Source organism: Tauraco erythrolophus, chromosome 4 (genome assembly GCF_009769465.1).
Source record: "Tauraco erythrolophus isolate bTauEry1 chromosome 4, bTauEry1.pri, whole genome shotgun sequence".
Taxonomy (NCBI): Eukaryota; Metazoa; Chordata; class Aves; order Musophagiformes; family Musophagidae; genus Tauraco; species Tauraco erythrolophus.
In genome coordinates this window covers 17,347,735-17,367,012 of record NC_141468.1, presented here as the reverse complement: position 1 = coordinate 17,367,012, position 19,278 = coordinate 17,347,735, and the positions used below count along the sequence as shown (strand labels likewise).

The window sequence follows — 19,278 nt, the reverse complement described above, 5'->3', positions numbered from 1 at the left end:
CACAGGAGAGGTGCTCCAGCCCTTGGATTATCTTTGTGGCCCTCCTCTGGACTCGCTCCAGCAGCTCCATGTCCTTCTTGTGTTGACTCCAGAGCTGAATGCAGTATTCCAGGTGGAGTCTCAAGAGAGCAGAGTGGAGGGGCAGAACCACCTCCCTCGACCTGCTGGCCATGCTGCTTTGGATGCAGCTCAGGATATGGTTGGCTTTCTGGGCTGCCAGTGCACATTGCCGGCTCATGTTGAGCTTCTCATCCACCAGCACTCCCAAGTCCTTTTCCTCAGGGCTGCTCTCAATCCATTCTCCACCCAGCCTGTACTTGTGCTTGGGATTGTCCTGACCCACGTGCAAGACCTAGCACTTGGCCTTGTTGAACTTCATGAGGTTCATACAGGCCCACCTCTCCAGCCTGTCAAGGTCCCTCTGGATGGCATCCCTTCCCTCCAGCATGTCGACTGCACCACACAGCTTGGTGTTTTCAGCAAACTTGCTGAGGGTGCATTCGATCCCACTGTCCATGTCACCAACAAAGATTTTAAACAGCACTGGCCCCAGTACTGATCCCTGAGGAATACTACTCGTCACCAGCCTTCACCTGGACATTGAAATGTTGACCACAATTCTTTGAGTGCGACCATCCAGCCAATTCCTTATCCACTACGTGGTCCATCGGGCAAATCCATGTCTCTCCAGTTTAGAGACAAGGATGTCATGTGGGACAGTATCAAACGCTTTGGATAAGTCCAGGTAGACGATGTCAGTTGCTCTTCCCTTATCCACTAATGCTGTAACCTCATCATAGAAGGCCACCAAATTAGTCAGACAGGCTTTGTCCTTAGTGTTGGCTGTCACCAATCACCTCCTTATTTTCTATGTGCCTTAGCATAGTCGCCAGGAGGATCTGCTCCATGATCTTGCCGGGCACAGAGGTGAGACTGACTGGCCTGTAGTTCCCTGGGTCTTCTTTTTTCCCCTTTTTAAAGATGGGGGCTATGTTTCCCCTTTTCCAGTCAGTGGGAACTTCACCAGACTGCCATGACTTCTGAAATATGATGGATAGCGCTTAGCAACCTCATCTGCCAGTTCCCTCAGGACCCGCAGATACACCTCATCAGGTCCCATGGACTTGTGCACCTTCATGTTCCTTAGATGGTCTCAGACATGATCTTCTCCTACAGTGGGTGGTTCTTCATTCTCCCAGTCCCTGCCTTTTTCTTCTGTGACTTGGCTGTGCAGCTGGAGCTCTTGCCAGTGAAGACTGTGGCAAAGAAATCATTGAGAACCTCAGCCTTCTCCATATCCCGGGTAGCCAGGTGCCCCGTTTTCTTCCAGAGAGGGTCCAAATTTTCCATAGTCCTCCTTTTATCACCGATGTACCTATAGAAGCTTTTCTTGTTGCCCTTGATGTCCCTGGCCAGACTTAATTCTATCAAAGCTTTAGCTTTCCTAACCTGATCTCTGGTTGCTCAGACAGTTTCTCTGTATTCTTCCCAGGTTACCTGTCCTTGCTTCCACCATCTGTAGGCCTTCTTTTTGTGTCCGAGTTGGTCCAGGAGCTACTTGTTCATCCATGCAGGCCTCCTGGTGTTCCTACCTGACTTCCTCTTTGTTGGGATGCACCTCTCCTGAGCTTGGAGGAGGTGATCCTTGAATATTATCCAGTTTTCTTGGGCCCTTCTTCCCTCCAGAGCTTCATCCCATTTCTCATGGTTGTCATGGTCCTTTTTGGCGCCCAACGTGGGGCAGAGGAATTTGAGATAAGGACAGAGACTGGGAAAGGTAATGGGCAAAATATGGACTGCACAGTGGTGAAAAACAAAAGGACCTTGGAAACTTTGCTGTGACTGGTGAAGGTACCAGGGGTGGATTGTTTATCTTGTTCAATGCTGTTATGATACTGTTGTAATGTTGATGTAACTGAAGCTGTGCCTAAACAGGGAATCCACAGAGGCAAGGGGTGGAATGTCATGGTTTGATGCGGGGGGGGGGGGGGGGGGGGGGGGGGGGGGGGGGGGAGGTCCAGGTGGCAGAAGCTGCCCATCAGACTGGACTCCCATCCCCCTCAGGGCTTGAGCCAATCGATGCCTCTGCGAATTGCCCTATTTACGTTGGGACAAAGGAACCGGAAAGGGGTGCTTTGCCCAGGAGCGAGGAGAAGGGAGGGAGGCACAGCCCCCAGTCCCCAGGCCCGGGTCGGTGGCCTGCGCCGGGCCGGTGCCACTCGCTGAGGATGGCCACGGCAGAGCCGCTTGGGTAACTCGGGGAGAGCTCTGCTCCCGGGGTGCCCACCGGGCCGACTTCACCCAGAAAAGACTGAGATCTGAGAGAAACAGCCATGCAGACACCAGGTCAGTGAAGATGGAGCGGGACAACGTGTGCCGCAGCTGAGTCCCCTTGCAGACGGCCCCCTTGCAGACAAAAGGCAGTCCTCAGGGGAGCAAGCAGAGACCCACTCGCAACCCGTGGAGGATCCACATCGAGAAGAGATGCCAGAGCCCGAGTATGGTACGCATCTAGAGTCCGTGGGATGACCCCCGCTGATGGGAAGGTGCTTTGTTAAAGGAGATGCCTGAGCCTGAGACTATTGTGAATCATGGGCACAGGTTGAGGTGCATTTACGCATTTTAAGTCTCTATGGAGACGCATTTAAAGTCTATATGACGATCCACACCAGAGTGAGTGGCAACAACTCCCTAAGAATCCGAGACTGTGGTAAAGCCCGCACTTGAAGCAGTCTGATGGGGTAAGGATTGCATCCTGCGGTCACGCTGGAGAAGTCTCTGGATTTTCCTTGTGAGTAGGGGATCCACTGGAGCAAGGGACAAGGGTGTAAGGACTCCTTCTCCTTTAAGAGAAACGGCAGTAACAACTGCCTGGAATGAACTGACCTGCACTCCCCCATTCCCTGCCCCTGTGCCACTGGGGGGAGGAGGTAGAGCCGGGAAGAAAAGGCAAGGTGGGGGGGAGTGGTGTTGTTTTTAAGATTTGGCCTTGTTTTCTTGTTATCCTTTCAAGTAATTGTTTTTGTTTGCTTTTATCTTTTTAGGTAGCTGTTAATAAACTGTTTTGCTTTAAGGAAACTGAGTCTCTTTTGCCCGGGACTGTGGTTGGTGGGTGCTCCTCTGTTCTTGTCTCGACCCTCAGTCCTTTTATTATATTTTTCTCCTCTCCATTTACTGGAGTGGGAGAGCTGCGTGGAGTTTAGTTGCCAGATCAGCCTAACCCACGACACCATTGTACTCTACCAAGGAGATCCCTGAAGAGGCCGAAGTCTGAATGACATAAGTGTACTTGCTGAAGTCTACTGGCAATCTGTTAGGTAACACATGTATCCACTCAAGTGATGCTCATAAGGAAAAGCTACCATTGATAATCACAATAATGGTGATATGCCAGCCACGTACAAATACATTAGCTTTCTTCAAACTTTCCTTAAACTCTCTTTTCCAAAGACTCACATGCCTCAACTAAGCAACAATAAAGTCAGAGCAACTGTTCTCGGCTTCTTGGTGTTTGCTGCTTCTTCTTTAGACCCAAAGAGGACCCCAGTGGCCCATCCATTTTTCCTACCTAGCATAGTTCTATAAAGGAGACTACTCTCTACAAACCTTTTTTTGCTTAAGTCCTTAGATTATCATGGCTAGACCACTACTGCTATAAGTATGTTGACAGCAGATTGTGCTGGAATGTTGACACCACAGGAAAGGTGTCCTGATCTACTCATGCATAGGTATCAACTGTCTCTTGTCTCTGACAATCTTTTTTTCTGAATTTATACAGCACCCAGCACAACAGTTTCCTGATTTATGCCTGGAACTGAGCAACACAGACAATAAATAACAGAAACAATTGACTTACATGTACCTTTATTTTGAGTGTAATGGCAGTCTCCATAGAACACTTTGCTTTTAAATCTACTCTTCCAAAGAGACCCTACACATAGATATTATTCTCCTAGCTTCTGGGCAGATCAGATACAAGCCTTGTTCAAACTTGATTAAAATCATCCTTGTGTGACTAAAACCTGCAGACCATATAAAGTATAACACCATCACTTTGGAAGATTTTACAAAATAATTCCCTAAGCATTGTTTCACTTTTTGTTAAGCAGTAAAGTCTTACAAGTCTTAGTGGAGATATAAAGTGTTAATAGGCTACTATATGAATAATGTTTTGCTCCCTCAGTAATGCAGAGTTTGATTCGAAGACTAAGTGGAAATGTTAACCATGGTTACAGGGTCTGCATTACACTCACAGACATTACGGTTCAGGTAAGTCACTTTTTAGATCTTTGTGTTTAAATTGATAAGAGGAGTTTTTCCTCATTCCCATTTAAGATGATTACTACACGGAACTGACATATTCATAGAATCATAGAATCATAGAATCGTTAGGGCTGGAAGGGACCTTCAAAGGTCATCTAGTCCAACCCCCCTGCAAGGAACAGGGATATCTCCAACTAGATCAGGTTGCTCAGGGCCTCATCCAACCGGGCCTTGAACGTCTCCAGGGATGGAGCATCCACCACCTCTCTGGGTAACCTGTTCCAGTGTTCTACAACTCTCATAGTAAAAAATTTTTTCCTAATATCCAACCTGAATCTACCTCCCTCTATTTTAAAACCATTACCCCTTGTCCTATCACAACTGGCCCTCCTGAACAGCCTCTCCCCATCTTTCTTGTAGGCCTCCTTGAGGTACTGGAAGACCGCTATAAGGTCACCCCGGAGCCTCCTCTTCTCCAGGCTGAACAGCCCCAACTCCTTCAGCCTGTCCTCATAGGAAAGGTGCTCCAGCCCTCTTATCATCTTCGTGACCCTCCTCTGGACCCTCTCCAACTGGTCCATGTCCTTCTTATGTTGGGGACTCCAGAACTGGACGCAATACTCCAAGTGAGGTCTCACGAGGGCAGAGTAGAGGGGGAGAATCACCTCCCTTGACCTGCTGGCCACGCTCCTCTTGATGCAGCCCAGGATGCGGTTGGCCTTCTGGGCCGCAAGAGCACATTGCCGGCTCATATTGAGCTTCTCGTCCACCAGTACTCCCAAGTCCTTCTCCTCAGGGCTGCTCACGATCCATTCTCCGCCCAGTCTGTATTTGTGCCTGGGATTGCCATGACCCAGATGTAGGACCTTGCACTTGGCCTGGTTAAACTTCATGAGGTTGGTACGGGCCCACCTCTCTAACTCTTATGATTTTAAATTCTCTTATGATTCTCTTAACTCTTATGATTCCTTCCTAACTCTTATGATTTTAAATTAAATTACAAGTTTTGATTGATAAGAGCAACATGCCAGCAAATGGAAAATTATTACCAAGCAATAAATCTTTGTATTATCTACTTAACATATTTCAAGACTATGTCGGGGTCATTTTACAGCTCTACAACATAAACTGCCTATCAGAATTTTAATTACATTTCATAAGAGCTGGCAAAAGTATTCTCAAACATGTTTATCTCTTTACATATTCATAATTTTCCAAACTTAATAGCAGAAACACATTACTGTATGTATTATTGCAATTCTAAGTCATCAGAATGACCAGTAGCTCAGTCACTTTGTCGTGCTGCTAAAAAGAAACAGTAACAGTATGAAGAATACTGATGTCTACCCTGCAGATAAATCAGATTGTCAATGAATTAACTCAACAAAATAAAGTATAATAGCTAACATACTTACGATATGTATCCTAAGGCTACGAAATACAATAAAACCAGATTCAGTTACTAGGTTAGCTGAGTTTTTCAGGACTGATCACAATTACATATTTTTGCTAAATTCATAAAGAAAACATATTTCTGCCTATTAGCTATCTTGTAAAATTGCTATGTAAGAGTATTAAATATTGGTGCCTTCATCTCACTGGTGTGTATTTGTACAATGAGCTTAGCAATGTTAACCACATGAGGGTGACTATTAGTCAAAGATGAACAAAGATCAGTTCAAAGACGAACAACAGAGCCCTTGTGTGCCCAGCACAGCTGGCACCGCGTGTATTATTTTAGTCAAACTCTGAAGACAATCAGTTCAGGAAGGAACCTGAGAAAGTTCTGGTGCACAGGTACCATTTCCCTAGGATATGAGCCTCAGGGTTAACCTAAGCTTAACACAAAAGTTACCACTTTCATACAGCAGTTGAGATGAAAAATGTTGCTTAGGCAGAACAAGTTCACATTATGTCTTCTACAGCTGACCAAGTCTCAAGAAGTGCAGTAAGACAGACAGACACATGAAAGAAAGGAGACAAAAAGACCAAGAACACAAGGCAACAGGACAACAATCGTTTTCCAGAAATGGGTGAATATCCCAGAGAAAGGCAGAGTGGGACAGCCACACCTTTGATTCCTTAAAGATTAGGAAAAGGTGGTAGTGTAGCTAGTGCACATGCCCTAACCTCCTTCCAGAACCAGGCAAGTCCCCAGTAAAAACAGGAACATCTTCATAGAGTTTTGAGTAGTCAGAATAATAACAGGAATGGCTAGCTCATCTTTTCATTTATAAGGTAACAAATTTTGGGATGGTGTTGTTATGTATTCCTAAAATTTATGTCTGAGCTTCTCTGTGGCCTTGATGATAAGTAACAGTTCACAGATGCTGAAGAGATGAAGATCAAAGAAGAGGTGGTCACACTGGAAATATCCATACAATCTCACAAGGGCTGAGTGTGAAAATGGAGTTTGATATAAGGATGGCACACAGACGAGTGAGTGTTCACCTTGCCCTTCCTCAGTGAGACACCTACCCACTTCCACCTGTGAGGAGGCAAAGTGAATTTCACTGTTAACGGTGTCCTGCTGGATTTGTGTTATTTCCATGATGTACTTGTGACACATTCAATTTTTTTCACTGATTTTATGGATTATTTTTTGGCTGTTGATCAACTAGGATACTGTACACCTCTACACCAAATAAAAATATTTCACTTGGTATTTGCAGCATATCTTTGTCTTCTGCAAGCACAACAGGTAACTTGTACCTCTGCACAGCACAGCTCTTTCAGAATATAGTATTCAAGCCCTAGGTGCTTTTTTGAATTAGAACAGTGACTGCGTTCTTTATTTGCCAGTCTCTTCTATCTTCATTGTTATTCTAGCAGGAACTATTCTGTGCAGAGGAACACAGATCTGAGGGAGCAACAAACAAACAGACTGTTTGTAGTAGCTCTAAGGCTTCCATAATGGACACCCACACTTACTATAACCCAAGGGATTTGCAAACATAAAAAGCATTTTTACCTTGCACAGTATCAGTGAGACTTCTGTAGGCAAAATCATTTTACTGATATTTTTAAAACTTATAAATATCTTTTGGCAAATACAAATACAAGTCATATTTAGGAAACACTCCCATACTCTGAGATGGCCAAGCTGCAAACAGGTTTAGACTGACTACATGTCCCTCACCTCAGAGAAGCTCTGCATCACCATTAGATGAAGGAGACTATAAGCTGCATTCGGATAGGCACACATATTTAAAAGTGGTTACAGTGGCTACAGAGAGATGGCATTATGTGATGGTCTTCTGAAGTCCTGCTGTCTTTCGCTTTTCCAAAACTTTCTGAGACCTCTTCAAGGCTTGTAGGATACAATGCTAAGCAATATGAGATAACAGCAGTTACACTGAAGCAAGCTAAAACATAGATTAAATGTCAAGAGACCACTGCCATTATGTTACTTCATTTTACTTTCATTGGATATCTTACTTGTAATTATTCCTACGTAAATATTTGCTACTCTACAGGGTGGCTATCTGTACAACTCTTTTAATGCCATTATTCTTAGAACAGAATAGAAAGTATGCAAGACTGCATTATGTAGAGTAGACTTTTACTTCCAGATCTTCAAATTTGAGAATCTCTTTGACTCAATTCCGTAACTGCCACGGGGAATACCTTCAGCGTTAAAAAGGAGAGAGAGGGAAGACTCCCAAAATACAGCTCAGTCTTTAGCTTTCCTTTGGTTTGCATCCCTCACCTCCTCTTCCTTCCAGGACCATAAATGTTATCCTGAAGTTCTTCTAACCCAGGTGGAATAGCAAAGACACCATCAACTTTCTCATGATGAAAATATTTTTTTAAATTTCATTCAGCTTACTGACCCTGTGCACAGAAAGCAGGGATAACTGCTTCTTGAAGAGCCACTTTTCCAAGCCAAATATAATCATAGAATCATAGAATAGTTTGAGTTGGAAGAGACCTCAACGATCATCTAGTTCCAACCCCCCTGCCATGGGCAGGAACACACTCCACTACACCAGGTTGCCCAAAGCCTCATCCAACCTAGCCTTGAACACTTCCAGGGATGAGATAACCACAACTTCTCTGGGCAATCTGTTCTAGTGTTTCACCACCCTCAGAGGGAAAAAATTCTTCCTTATATCCAATCTATATCCATCCTCTTTCAGTTTAAAACCATTACCCCTTGTCCTATCACTACACACCCTTGTAAAAAGTCCCTCTCCAGCTTTCCTGTAGGCCCCCTTTTGGTACTGGAAGACTGCTAGAAGGTCTCCCTGGAGCCTTCTCTTCTCCAGGCTGAACAGCCCCAACTCTTTCAGCCTGTCTTCATAGGACAGGTGCTCCAGCCCTTGGATTGTCTTTGTGGCCCTCCTCTGGACTCGCTCCAACAGCTCCATGTCCTTCTTGTGTTGGGGACCCCAGAGCTGAATGCAGTATTCCAAGTGGAGTCTCATGAGAGCAGAGTAGAGGGGCAGAATCACCTCCTTCAATCTGCTGGCCACGCTCCTCTTGATGCAGCCCAGGATATGGTTGGCTTTCTGGGCTGCCAGTGCACATTGCCGGCTCATGTTGAGCTTCTCATCCACCAGCACTCCCAAGTCCTTTTCCTCAGGGCTGCTCTCAATCCATTCTCCACCCAGTCTGTACTTGTGCTTGGGATTGCCCCGACCCATGTGCAGGACCTTGCACTTGGCCTTGTTGAACTTCATTAGGTTCATACAGGCCCACCTCTCCAGCCTGTCAAGGTCCCTCTGGATGGCATCCCTTCCCTCCAGTGTGTCCACCACACCACACAGCTTGGTGCCATCTGCAAACTTGCTGAGGGTGCACTCGATCCCACTGTCCATGTTGCCAATGAAGATGTTAAACAGCACCAGCCTCAATAATGTATGGCTGTATGTCATCCCCTTCAGAAATAATTTAGATAAAGGAATAAATTAACGTATATTCTCTATGTGTAGTTACAAAAGCTTGGCAGAAAGACATGCTGAAACTAGGTCCTCTGGGGAACGCTGCTGGAGACAAAATATTTAAAATTGTTTTTCTTCCCTTGATCCATGCTGAAACCAAGCAATATTTCTTGCACTTAGAAACATAGAATCATAGAATCATAGAATGGTTAGGGCTGGAAGGGACCTTCAAAGGTCATCTAGTCCAACCCCCCTGCAAGGAACAGGGATATCTCCAACTAGATCAGGTTGCTCAGGGCCTCATCCAACCTGGCCTTGAATGTCTCCAGGGATGGAGCATCCACCACCTCTCTGGGCAACCTCTTCCAGTGTTCTACAACTCTCATGGTAAAAAATTTTTTCCTAATATCCAACCTGAATCTACCTCCCTCTATTTTAAAACCATTACCCCTTGTCCTATCACAACAGGCCCTCCTGAACAGCCTCTCCCCATCTTTCCTGTAGGCCCCCTTGAGGTACTGGAAGACCGCTATAAGGTCACCCCAGAGCCTCCTCTTCTCCAGGCTGAACAGCCCCAACTCTTTCAGCCTGTCCTCATAGGAAAGGTGCTCCAGCCCTCTTATCATCTTCGTGGCCCTCCTCTGGACCCTCTCCAACTGGTCCATGTCCTTCTTATGTTGGGGACTCCAGAACTGGACGCAATACTCCAGGTGAGGTCTCACGAGGGCAGAGTAGAGGGGGAGAATCACCTCCCTCGACCTGCTGGCCACGCTCCTCTTGATGCAGCCCAGGACGCGGTTGGCCTTTTGGGCTGCAAGAGCACATTGCCGGCTCATATTGAGCTTCTCGTCCACTTACTGCTATCTTGGCTGAAGACACTTGGAATTTTGAGGCTTCCTGTTACGGACTCAGTGGCTGATATCACCTCCCATAATGGACACTAATATTCATGATACATGCTGCAACTGTAGCAAGGTCAAGGTTTGGTGATGTTTTGAAGCATGAAAACTGATATCTCAAATGGTTTTCGGCATGCAAGTGTGAAAGTTGTTATTAACCATATAAATGCCTAACTTTTTAAAATCATAGAATCATAGAATCAAAATCCTTTTGAATAATGGGTGCTGCAGTCTAATTCCATGATTTGTGAGCAACTACATCCATTTACTAGTTTCAACTCTCCTGGCTTTTGTGTTGCTATACTATAAGATTAAAATAGAAGCATCTAAAGCTTTCTCATAAGTTGCTCATGATTTCACATCACTCTCTACATGTTCACTTTTCTCTTTAACCTCATAGCTCCTTCTCTTCCAAAGTACTCCCAAATGAAAATATTTCAATGATGTTATTGCTCTTTTCTAGACCTTTTGAATTTCTGTCATATCTGCTTTTGCTAATTTCATGTCAGAAACAGAAATCATGACAGATTAAAGTATTCCAATTATTCATGAAACAGCATGCCCTTACTAGAACTACCAGCCTTCGTTTTTCATGCCTTTGCCCAGAAGTGCATGCTGTGCAAGCTGCAGCGAGTCTTAAATTTCCTTCCTGACCAGCTGTGGTTAACTGGAAAATGAAAACTGTGTTGAATAATTTGTCATTACTTCTTAAGGTGGACTAGCCATATTTCTTCTATGCAGATTTTATACTGTTTCAGGTTATATAATCATCTAGCTTTATTAGGCAACAAATAACGATTCTGCAAATGGTGCATCTGCTCTCTCCAGACATCCTTTCCAAATAGTTAACTTAAGTCCTAGGCAAATCCTTTTGACATCCTTCTATTAATGTTACCTTATTCTGAAAGGAGAGCATTTGGAAGCTCTTCCTCCCTTTGCATCATTTAACCAGATTACTTGCCAAAGTAATTACACCAAAGCTGTATAGGTACATCTTAAAAACTGCAAAATACAGTTGACTCTGCAGTTGAAAGCAAGTAAAAATACAGTTTCTTGCATGTAGGGATCCTCCTATCCGGTAGCATCTAAAGCTGCAGTACTAGCATCTATTCACACTCGTTTGAAGATTTTCTGTCCCCTTCCCAGCGGTCTATAAAGCTTCAGATCCTCAGAATCTTTCACCTAAGACCATTGTGCTGGCATACGAAAAGCCATGAACCATATTTCTAGCCAATATCACTAGGAAACTAGAACCATATCTCTTATTTCTTGATATTTATCTCTATTGCAAACATGTAAAACAGATTGCAAGTAAGAATTTTTTCAGCCATTTTACCTAGTTTTCTATCAACAGGGAATTTTCTAGTGCTAGCTAAATGCATGTAAGAGCACTCACATATGAATGAAAAACTACAAAATACTGAAAATGACACATTCCTAACACCCTAGAAGTAATACTATTAGAAACTACAGTCGCATACAAAAATGCATCTCCTACCCACTACAGAAAAGAAAAAAGGTCTAAAAATCACTTTTGTTTTAATTGTTATTTGGTCTGTAATTATCATTGTTCTGAAGATATTTTTTCACTGAGTAAAGCAAACAGCAAGCAACAAATCTTCTTGAAGAGTTTACAGCTGTTATACATGACAAATCTATGACCAAACAAATAACAGCAAGTGTATTTACAAATTACTTTTAAAATATTCCTCATGTTGTGTTCAGTGTAAATTGCAGTGGTTTGATATAACAGAGGAGATCTCAAGTGTGTAGTCTGCCACCTAATCACTTTATTTAGTCTAAGAAACTCCAAAGGATTATTCAGAGCATTTAAGCAAAGGTCTAATTTTCTCTACTGAGGGAAGGACTTGAACTTTAGGTATCTAGCTTAGTTCCTTACACTAGACTTTGTGAATACTTGCCCATTACTCACACTATATTGTGAAACTCAATTAATTGGAAAAAATCTTCAAGAAGACTGGATGAATGATCATGAAATCTCACCTGTATTTTGTGCAGGTAGAGTTCTGATGTGAAGGATCTGGTGGATTAAGTGTGATTCTTGGCGAGACCTGAGCTGATAGCAAAAATCCCGAAGCTAGGATAATGAGTGCTACAGCAGTACCTAAAAATACAGATAAAGAACAATATGACACTTTTCTCCAGAGCACATAAAATAATTTTCTATTGAACTGAACTATGTTTGGGAATGCAAGGCACCCCATTACTTTGCATACAGCGTTCACTGGGGAAAACTAAGAGAACCTAAGAAAAAATATCCTTTGCTACATCCACATCTTGAATTAGGTTAGATGTTAAAGTCAAGTGCACCTAGTTTAATATCCAGATATTAAATTAATAGGTCAAGACAGGTTTTTTATGTGTGGAACTGAAGACTGCATGAATGAATGGATATATTCTTTTTGGTGCTGAAAATGCTGTAAAGGTAAAATTTAACAGCGATGTTGAAATCACCATGCTTCTTCCCACTCCCAGATCCAGACTTGCAGGCTTTCCTGTAAAACAGATAATAGCATTAGCTCTTTAATTGACTCTACTTCCTTTGTGAAACAAGAGAAATTTGACTTTTCTTAAAAAAAAAAGCCACCAAAAAGTCGAACTGCAATTTCTAATCTTGTTTCAAAGAGCACACACACATAACATCTGCTAGGAAAAAGTCCCCTTCCATCTATTTGCTTCTGTCCTCCCCAATAAATTCCTTGAACACAAGCTGGGCAAAAGGACGAGGGGGAAGATGGCAAGAAAGGTTCATACTTTGTGCAACAGGCCATTTCTAGAACACCAACCCATAGTTTTCCTACCTTATTTGTCACACTCACACAATATACTGTATCACTTTAGTGAAAATTTATGTACTTCACTACTCATGATACTTCTGCAACTGTCCCAAACTCAGACTTATAAAACCTTTACATCTTGCTACTTGACGAGGCATCTAATTCTATGTTGTATAAAATACCCTGTACCCCTATTTGTATACTCACTATTTATGTAGCATGTTTTATTTGAGAGGTCACATATAACACGTATAGCCTGATCTAAAAATATGCAACTAGTAATAACATTATTTGTGAGTTAGTTACTAATGATCTCAGAACGCTATCTCTACCACACAAAAACAGGCCTAGAAACCACTGAAGCACACCCCAGTTGGAAGGCAGCGTACATTTAGAAGTGTGCAGTGATACAGCTTAATGGTTGAGGGCAAATGAAGGGTACTGTATTCACTTCCAAATACTCCTTATCATCCCTTTGCTCTGTATGTTAGAAGCATGTAAATAATTTTCGCAGAAGTGTCTGTGCAAACCTTTGGAAATGCTACTACATAAAAAAACTTAACATGTCACTCTGGTAATCTTTAAGAAATTACACATTATCTGGTTTTTATTTTGCGTTTCAGGCTTTTTTGGTGGGTGGAGGGTAGAGGGGACGTTTTGGCAGTTTTGAGGGTGGGTTTGATGGTGTTTTTAAAGAGAAAAGCAAGAGTTTCCTAGCAGGCAAACCCACCAAATATGTGAAAAACTTAATTCCGAGACATAAATAATAGCTTAAGTACCAAGATCTGTGTAACAAAATTATTCATGAATGTGTCTGTGCAGCAGCCATGGCTAATAGGCCTGAATATGCACAAACTGGAGATGATTTGACCACACATGTACCTGAACTGAGGCAACTAAGACATTAAACTCAATCACAAACTATATATGGAGAAAGCACCTACCCACCATAAAATATGATTTCAGTTTATTTCATACTTGGCTTTGTACTTCTATGGCTAGTAGGTACGCTAATAATCCCAGTTTTCTGGGCAGACTGGATATTGCACTAGATTTACTGTACTTTCAAAATGCCATAAACCAGACAGCAAATATCTTTAGACCGGGCCTATAATCTTATTTATATTCATTCTAAATACGCTTTGTCTGCCTTTTAAGTTAACCAAATACACTAACACTCACTTCCAGCAGCTCTGCAAATATCTTATTTCTTTGGAAAAGTACTGAACGTGTAAACTTGGCAAATGAAGTTTATTATATATTTTCATTCTGTGGGAAGTTTATCTATGATGAACAAAACCATACAATTACAGTACATTGTTAGTTAAGACGGAAAAACAAAAACAGGGAAACATTCCGAAGATCTTTTAGAACCAATCTGTTACAAAAAGAGATACAAATTGTCCAATGCTCAAATACCACTGTGCTTTCAAATCAACAATTTCTAAAGAGGAAAAAGGAAAACACAAATTCAACGGATACTGCACTTGCCAAAAAATTCTGCATGTTTCCCAATTAACAGCTTTGAAGAAAGAAATTAACTGAAGAAAAAGAGCAAAAGAAAGATAAAGAAATGATACCAAGATATAAAATGAACGTGAAACTAGAGCAATCAGTAACTGTAGTAAAGCAAACTAAAAAGGTGTGATGCATTCTTTTCTTCTTTTTTTTTTTTCTTTTTTGGAAGCAGTTTAACATAATTTTCCTAATGCTTCTGGATCTATCAGAAAGGCTCAATTTTTCAAAAGTTGCTAATATTTTGAAAATTATAAAGATACATTAAATTAAATGGAAAATAGCTCTTTCCCAAATGTTTTCAGAAAGGAGGAAAAGCTGCACAAGTTTACAAACTAAATTACAGTATGTTGGCTTTTAATCAACATATTAATGTTACTATCTCTCTACTGATTATTCTTGTAGGTTATCCTCTAAAAAACATCAAACCGATTAACTTTTACAGAAGAAAAATCCCATACCCTTGCAGCAGCAGGCAAAAGTAGTTTTGACCTCATTTTGTGTAATGGGAAACTGGGGCATACCTGGCTTCTCCAAAGACCAGAGAGGCAGCCAGTAATAACTCAATGTGAAAGTCAATGTCCTTAGAAACACAAACCGAAGTAGAGCACTAAAATATAAGTTTATCCCACGAGAAAACCCATCATGAAAAACAAATCCATCCGCAGATTTAGTAATCATCATTTTATTAAACAGCCTTCTTGCTAAGGAAAACACATCATATCCACCACTACCTAAATCAGTGTCAAACATTGCACAAAAAAATTCTAAATAGTACAGAGAGATGACATACGACTTTATTGCCGTAATTATTTGTACCTTCCTTAAGGAGGGACTGATAAAGGACACAGCAAGCGATGCAGCATGGCTCACGTGAAGCTGCAGACTGAGCCAGCAACCGACCGCAGAAGACAGACCACTTTTACCAATTACTTTGTGTCCAAACATCATAAACAAATAACCCTTAACTGTATTATGCTCCTTTGTTAATTCCGTGTCCGATTTCTATATCCTCCTCTGTTCTACAACTAACATGCTTTGTAAGAGACATTTCGGTCTACATTTCAAACGTACGACCTTTGAATATGTTAACCAGAGCCAAAAAGCAAAGAGTTCTGTGATTGGATGAAAAGTCCTCGTGGGAATCACACCTATAGAGCTGGGTCCAGATAAGCAATGAACTCCTGAGGGGCTGGCCAGACATATGAGGTTATTTGGGCCAAATAGATATGCAAATAGATAAAGATACTCCATTCCAATAGAGTATAAAGGAGAGGCAGTGAGGCAGTACCCAAGAGTCAGAAGCAGTGCAGTGCCAAGAGAGATTCCCTCCACAGAAAGACAAGAAAACAGACAAGCACCACAGGGGAAATAAGATATTGAGCATAGGGAATGGTACAGAACTGGGTCTTTTCCCTCTGAACGACTTGGCGCTGGCTGGAGGCATAGAAGAACTTATAGAGGAGATGTATTTGAACGGATCTGGAGGTAGACTGTCATAAAAGTAGCAATTTGAGATTTTTGTTGTGGGGTTTTGTTTGTTTGTTTGCTGTTTTTTTTTTTCAAGATCTGAGGAACAAGCTTTTCCAAACTGCTCTGTCATGACCACATTTCTGAACTCAAATAATGAAAAATGCTTCAGGTTTCTTGACTGCAAAACAACACGGTATCACACCAAATACACATTTGTTATAACTTGGAACACCAATTTACCTCCAAACTGCATGTTTTAATACACAGATTTGGGTAAGCAGATGCGGCACTGTGCCGTCACTGTTCTGCCTATATAAATGCATTGAAATACTGCGAGTGTAGATTAACTCCCATCCCTTGGGAACTGCAGATGGCCAGCGACTTGGCAGGTGGTCTCTCACTCTGCTGTGTTGCATTAACTAGAAGTTTGGATCCCTGACAGCGACAACAGAACAAAATATGGAAACATGAAACCTTCCCAGCTAAAGGCTTGTGAACATTGTTTGAAGAGGAGCAGGAACTGTTTCTCTCTTCCAAACCCTGTTCTGGGGAATTCCAGAACCTTTCAGACATCCAGCCAGAGGCAGGTATGGGTCATAGATCGCTTCAGCCAGAACGAGCAGGTAACATGGAGGCAAGCAGGGACTTACCGGGTAAATGGCAGGACGCAGCTGAGCGTAGGCAAGACTGCTCGCTCTGCCTTTTCCTGCTTCCAAGAGATGGCTACAGGATGAGTTACTGTGTTTCAATATTTGGAAAAATGTACAAATCCACAATTCCATCTTTTAGTATCTCATATAGGAGATGAATTGAAATCACATTAGCGTAGGTAAGGTATTTACTGCATTGTATTTGAGATAACTACACAAAGAACTGCATTAGTTTTTAAAAAGTGCTGAAATGGTTATGAGATACACTTTCTCTGGCAGTTCTTGATAAGATGTTCTGAATTCACATTAATGAAATTAATTCAGAAATTACATATCGCATATACACACGAGATTTAAAAACTAACCAGTCATGAAGTTCCAAGCATTTCATTCCTTATACTGAAAAAAAAAGTGTAAAAAGCTAAATGAAAACATTGTCAAACATGGCTTGAAGGAGAAACTGCACCTGAAAAAAGATGTTAAACCTCTATTTTTTAAATTAGCCTTTAGCTGTGGCATCATACTACTAGTCTTGAAAAGTTGTATGATTTCAAGGAGAAGATGAGGTCAACATTGTTATTTTAAAGAGGGCTACTGTGATTAAATTAGCTTTTGAAATTTTATTTTCATTTTATTAATAATTATGAGGAATATATAATACATTAATTAAGCACTCACCTGTTAAGCTACCAATTGTAAGTTTCCGGCGACCCATTCTTTCAACGAGCCAGACTCCCACGAGAGTGAAAATGAAGTTTATAAATGCTGTCAGTGCAGCCAGCCAGATTGCGAGCCTGTCGTCTTCAACTCCTGACATCTGCAAAATGGTAGCACTGTAGTACCTGCGAGCAGAGGGAGAGACAAACACGAACACTGCTGATTTCAATTTGGCTCATGTTATAGTTTCTGATTTTAAATCAAAAAAGACCGTAACAAATATCGAGTGTGACCTCCTGCATAATACAGCCGCAGACTGACACTCAATTACCCTGGCAAATCAGGCATAACCAAGGCATAACTTGTGCCTGACTGAACTTTTGACTGGAAGACATCAAGAAACCAATTGCCATTCTCTTGGCTGTTTATATTTTCAATGGTCAATCATATTCTGCTAGAAATGGGGTTTGCATTTTTAATTAAATGAATCTGCCTTTCAAATCCCGCCATTGCTTTGTGCTCTATCTTTTTTCTGCCAAAACATGCAGGATTTTAGCACTCTGTGTACTGTCTAGGGAAAGACAGCTCAAAAATCAAATACGTTTTCACTCCCTTTAAAGGTCACACAGAACTAATCTATGGCATTCAACACACAATGCAAGCGACACTTGCAACCTCCTGGTTTTAGGTTTTGCAGTTTTATTTCACTACCCCTGAAGTGCCCGAAACCTTCACTATCGTATTACTTCTGTCTTAACCAGGATACCATCGCTATGAAATGCCTCAGCACCTCATTGCAGGAATGTGGATCTGCAACCAAGAGGATCATTTAAGTTTCTACTTCTCTCTGAAAGGAATCAATTGTTCCACACAAACAGTAGTTTATGAATAAATCAATTGAGTAAAATGAAAAGGAAAAAAAAAAAGGAAGCCTTCTACCATTTTTTCACAGAGATCAAATGAACATGGTTATTGTGCCTGTGTTCTCAGGGAGGGCTAAATAAACCTTCAAGAAAACACGAGTAGCATTGTTCATGCTGCAGAAGCACTTTTTGTCTTGTTCTATTAATTTGTACTGATTGAAATACAGAATATTCAAGCTCTCAAATACCTAGCAGCCTACAGGCTTTCACATAGTAATAACCACCAAAAATGTCAAAGCTCACCTTTTTTTTTCCTGGCCAAAATGCAGCTTGCTTTACATGTCCCCTTGTTGTCTTAATGCCCAGATGTATTATCCTCAGAAATTTTAGTGGTCTACATTTTTCTATTCTAAGCATAAAACACTTTTTATTTCAAATCAATAATCAATAATGGACAATACGCTCAATTGACTACTTGCAAAAGCACTTGAACAATTTAAGATATTGTGCCTATAGCTGGATGTCATGGCCTCACCTGTTGCGTAAGACAAGGTATTTGGATCCTCCCAGCTCCCTTCCTCAGCTTCTCTTCCCCACCAGTACAGCCATTTGAGGCCATGTTTACACAACCAACTTGTCGTGCAGCAGGAGAGGACCCCAGAGTGAGAAGAGCTGCACACACTGAGATCCCAGCAAAGGTGCAAATCTTCACGAGATGAAGATTCATGAAGAATAGACATTCATCTGAAGTAAAATGCTAATGTTAATGCATCTTTGCTTCTTAAGGCTCTCTAAATTAAATTGCTAACTGCCTGTCAAAACTTACCTCGTACTGCACTGTTTTAGTCACCAAAATCATCCAGTCAGTCTCTGACCTCCCAGTACCACCCTTCTTTTTCTTCTTAAGGGTAGGAAAATAACAATAAATATCAAGTCTTGTCCCATTGACACCTACTATGAAACTCCTATTTACTTCCAATAGACAAAGCCTTAGGAAGTCCCGTTTAACTCCATACATTGAAATCTTCTCAAAATCCAGTTCTACTGGGAAGTCGGAAATTGCCAGTTGTCAGCAGCAATGTACACATACTGATTCTATATGGTTAAGAAAGCAGAGAATAAAGAAACACATAAAAGCGTATAAATGTCTACTGCCTGATATATACAAACAGGCATTTTCTGCCTCCAAAGTTCTTTCTAGTTGCTTATTGCACTCACTGATTATATATTCTCAACTAGAAGCTTTCTGTCTATCCATAAATAAACAACATATTTAA

The 19,278-nt window shown here is 41.7% G+C and overlaps 1 protein-coding gene across 1 annotated transcript in view; it reads right to left on the bottom strand.

Moving 5' to 3' along the window:
• Positions 1-19,278, bottom strand: part of SLC2A13 (solute carrier family 2 member 13) — a 175,111-nt gene that overhangs the window by 34,019 nt on the left and 121,814 nt on the right. The window contains exons 5-6 of the mRNA XM_086610397.1: positions 17,160-17,323; positions 12,050-12,170 (exon numbers count right to left, since the gene is read on the bottom strand). Of these exons, the coding sequence (XP_086466523.1) occupies positions 12,050-12,170; positions 17,160-17,323 (285 nt within the window). The remainder of the gene's footprint in view (positions 1-12,049; positions 12,171-17,159; positions 17,324-19,278) is intronic.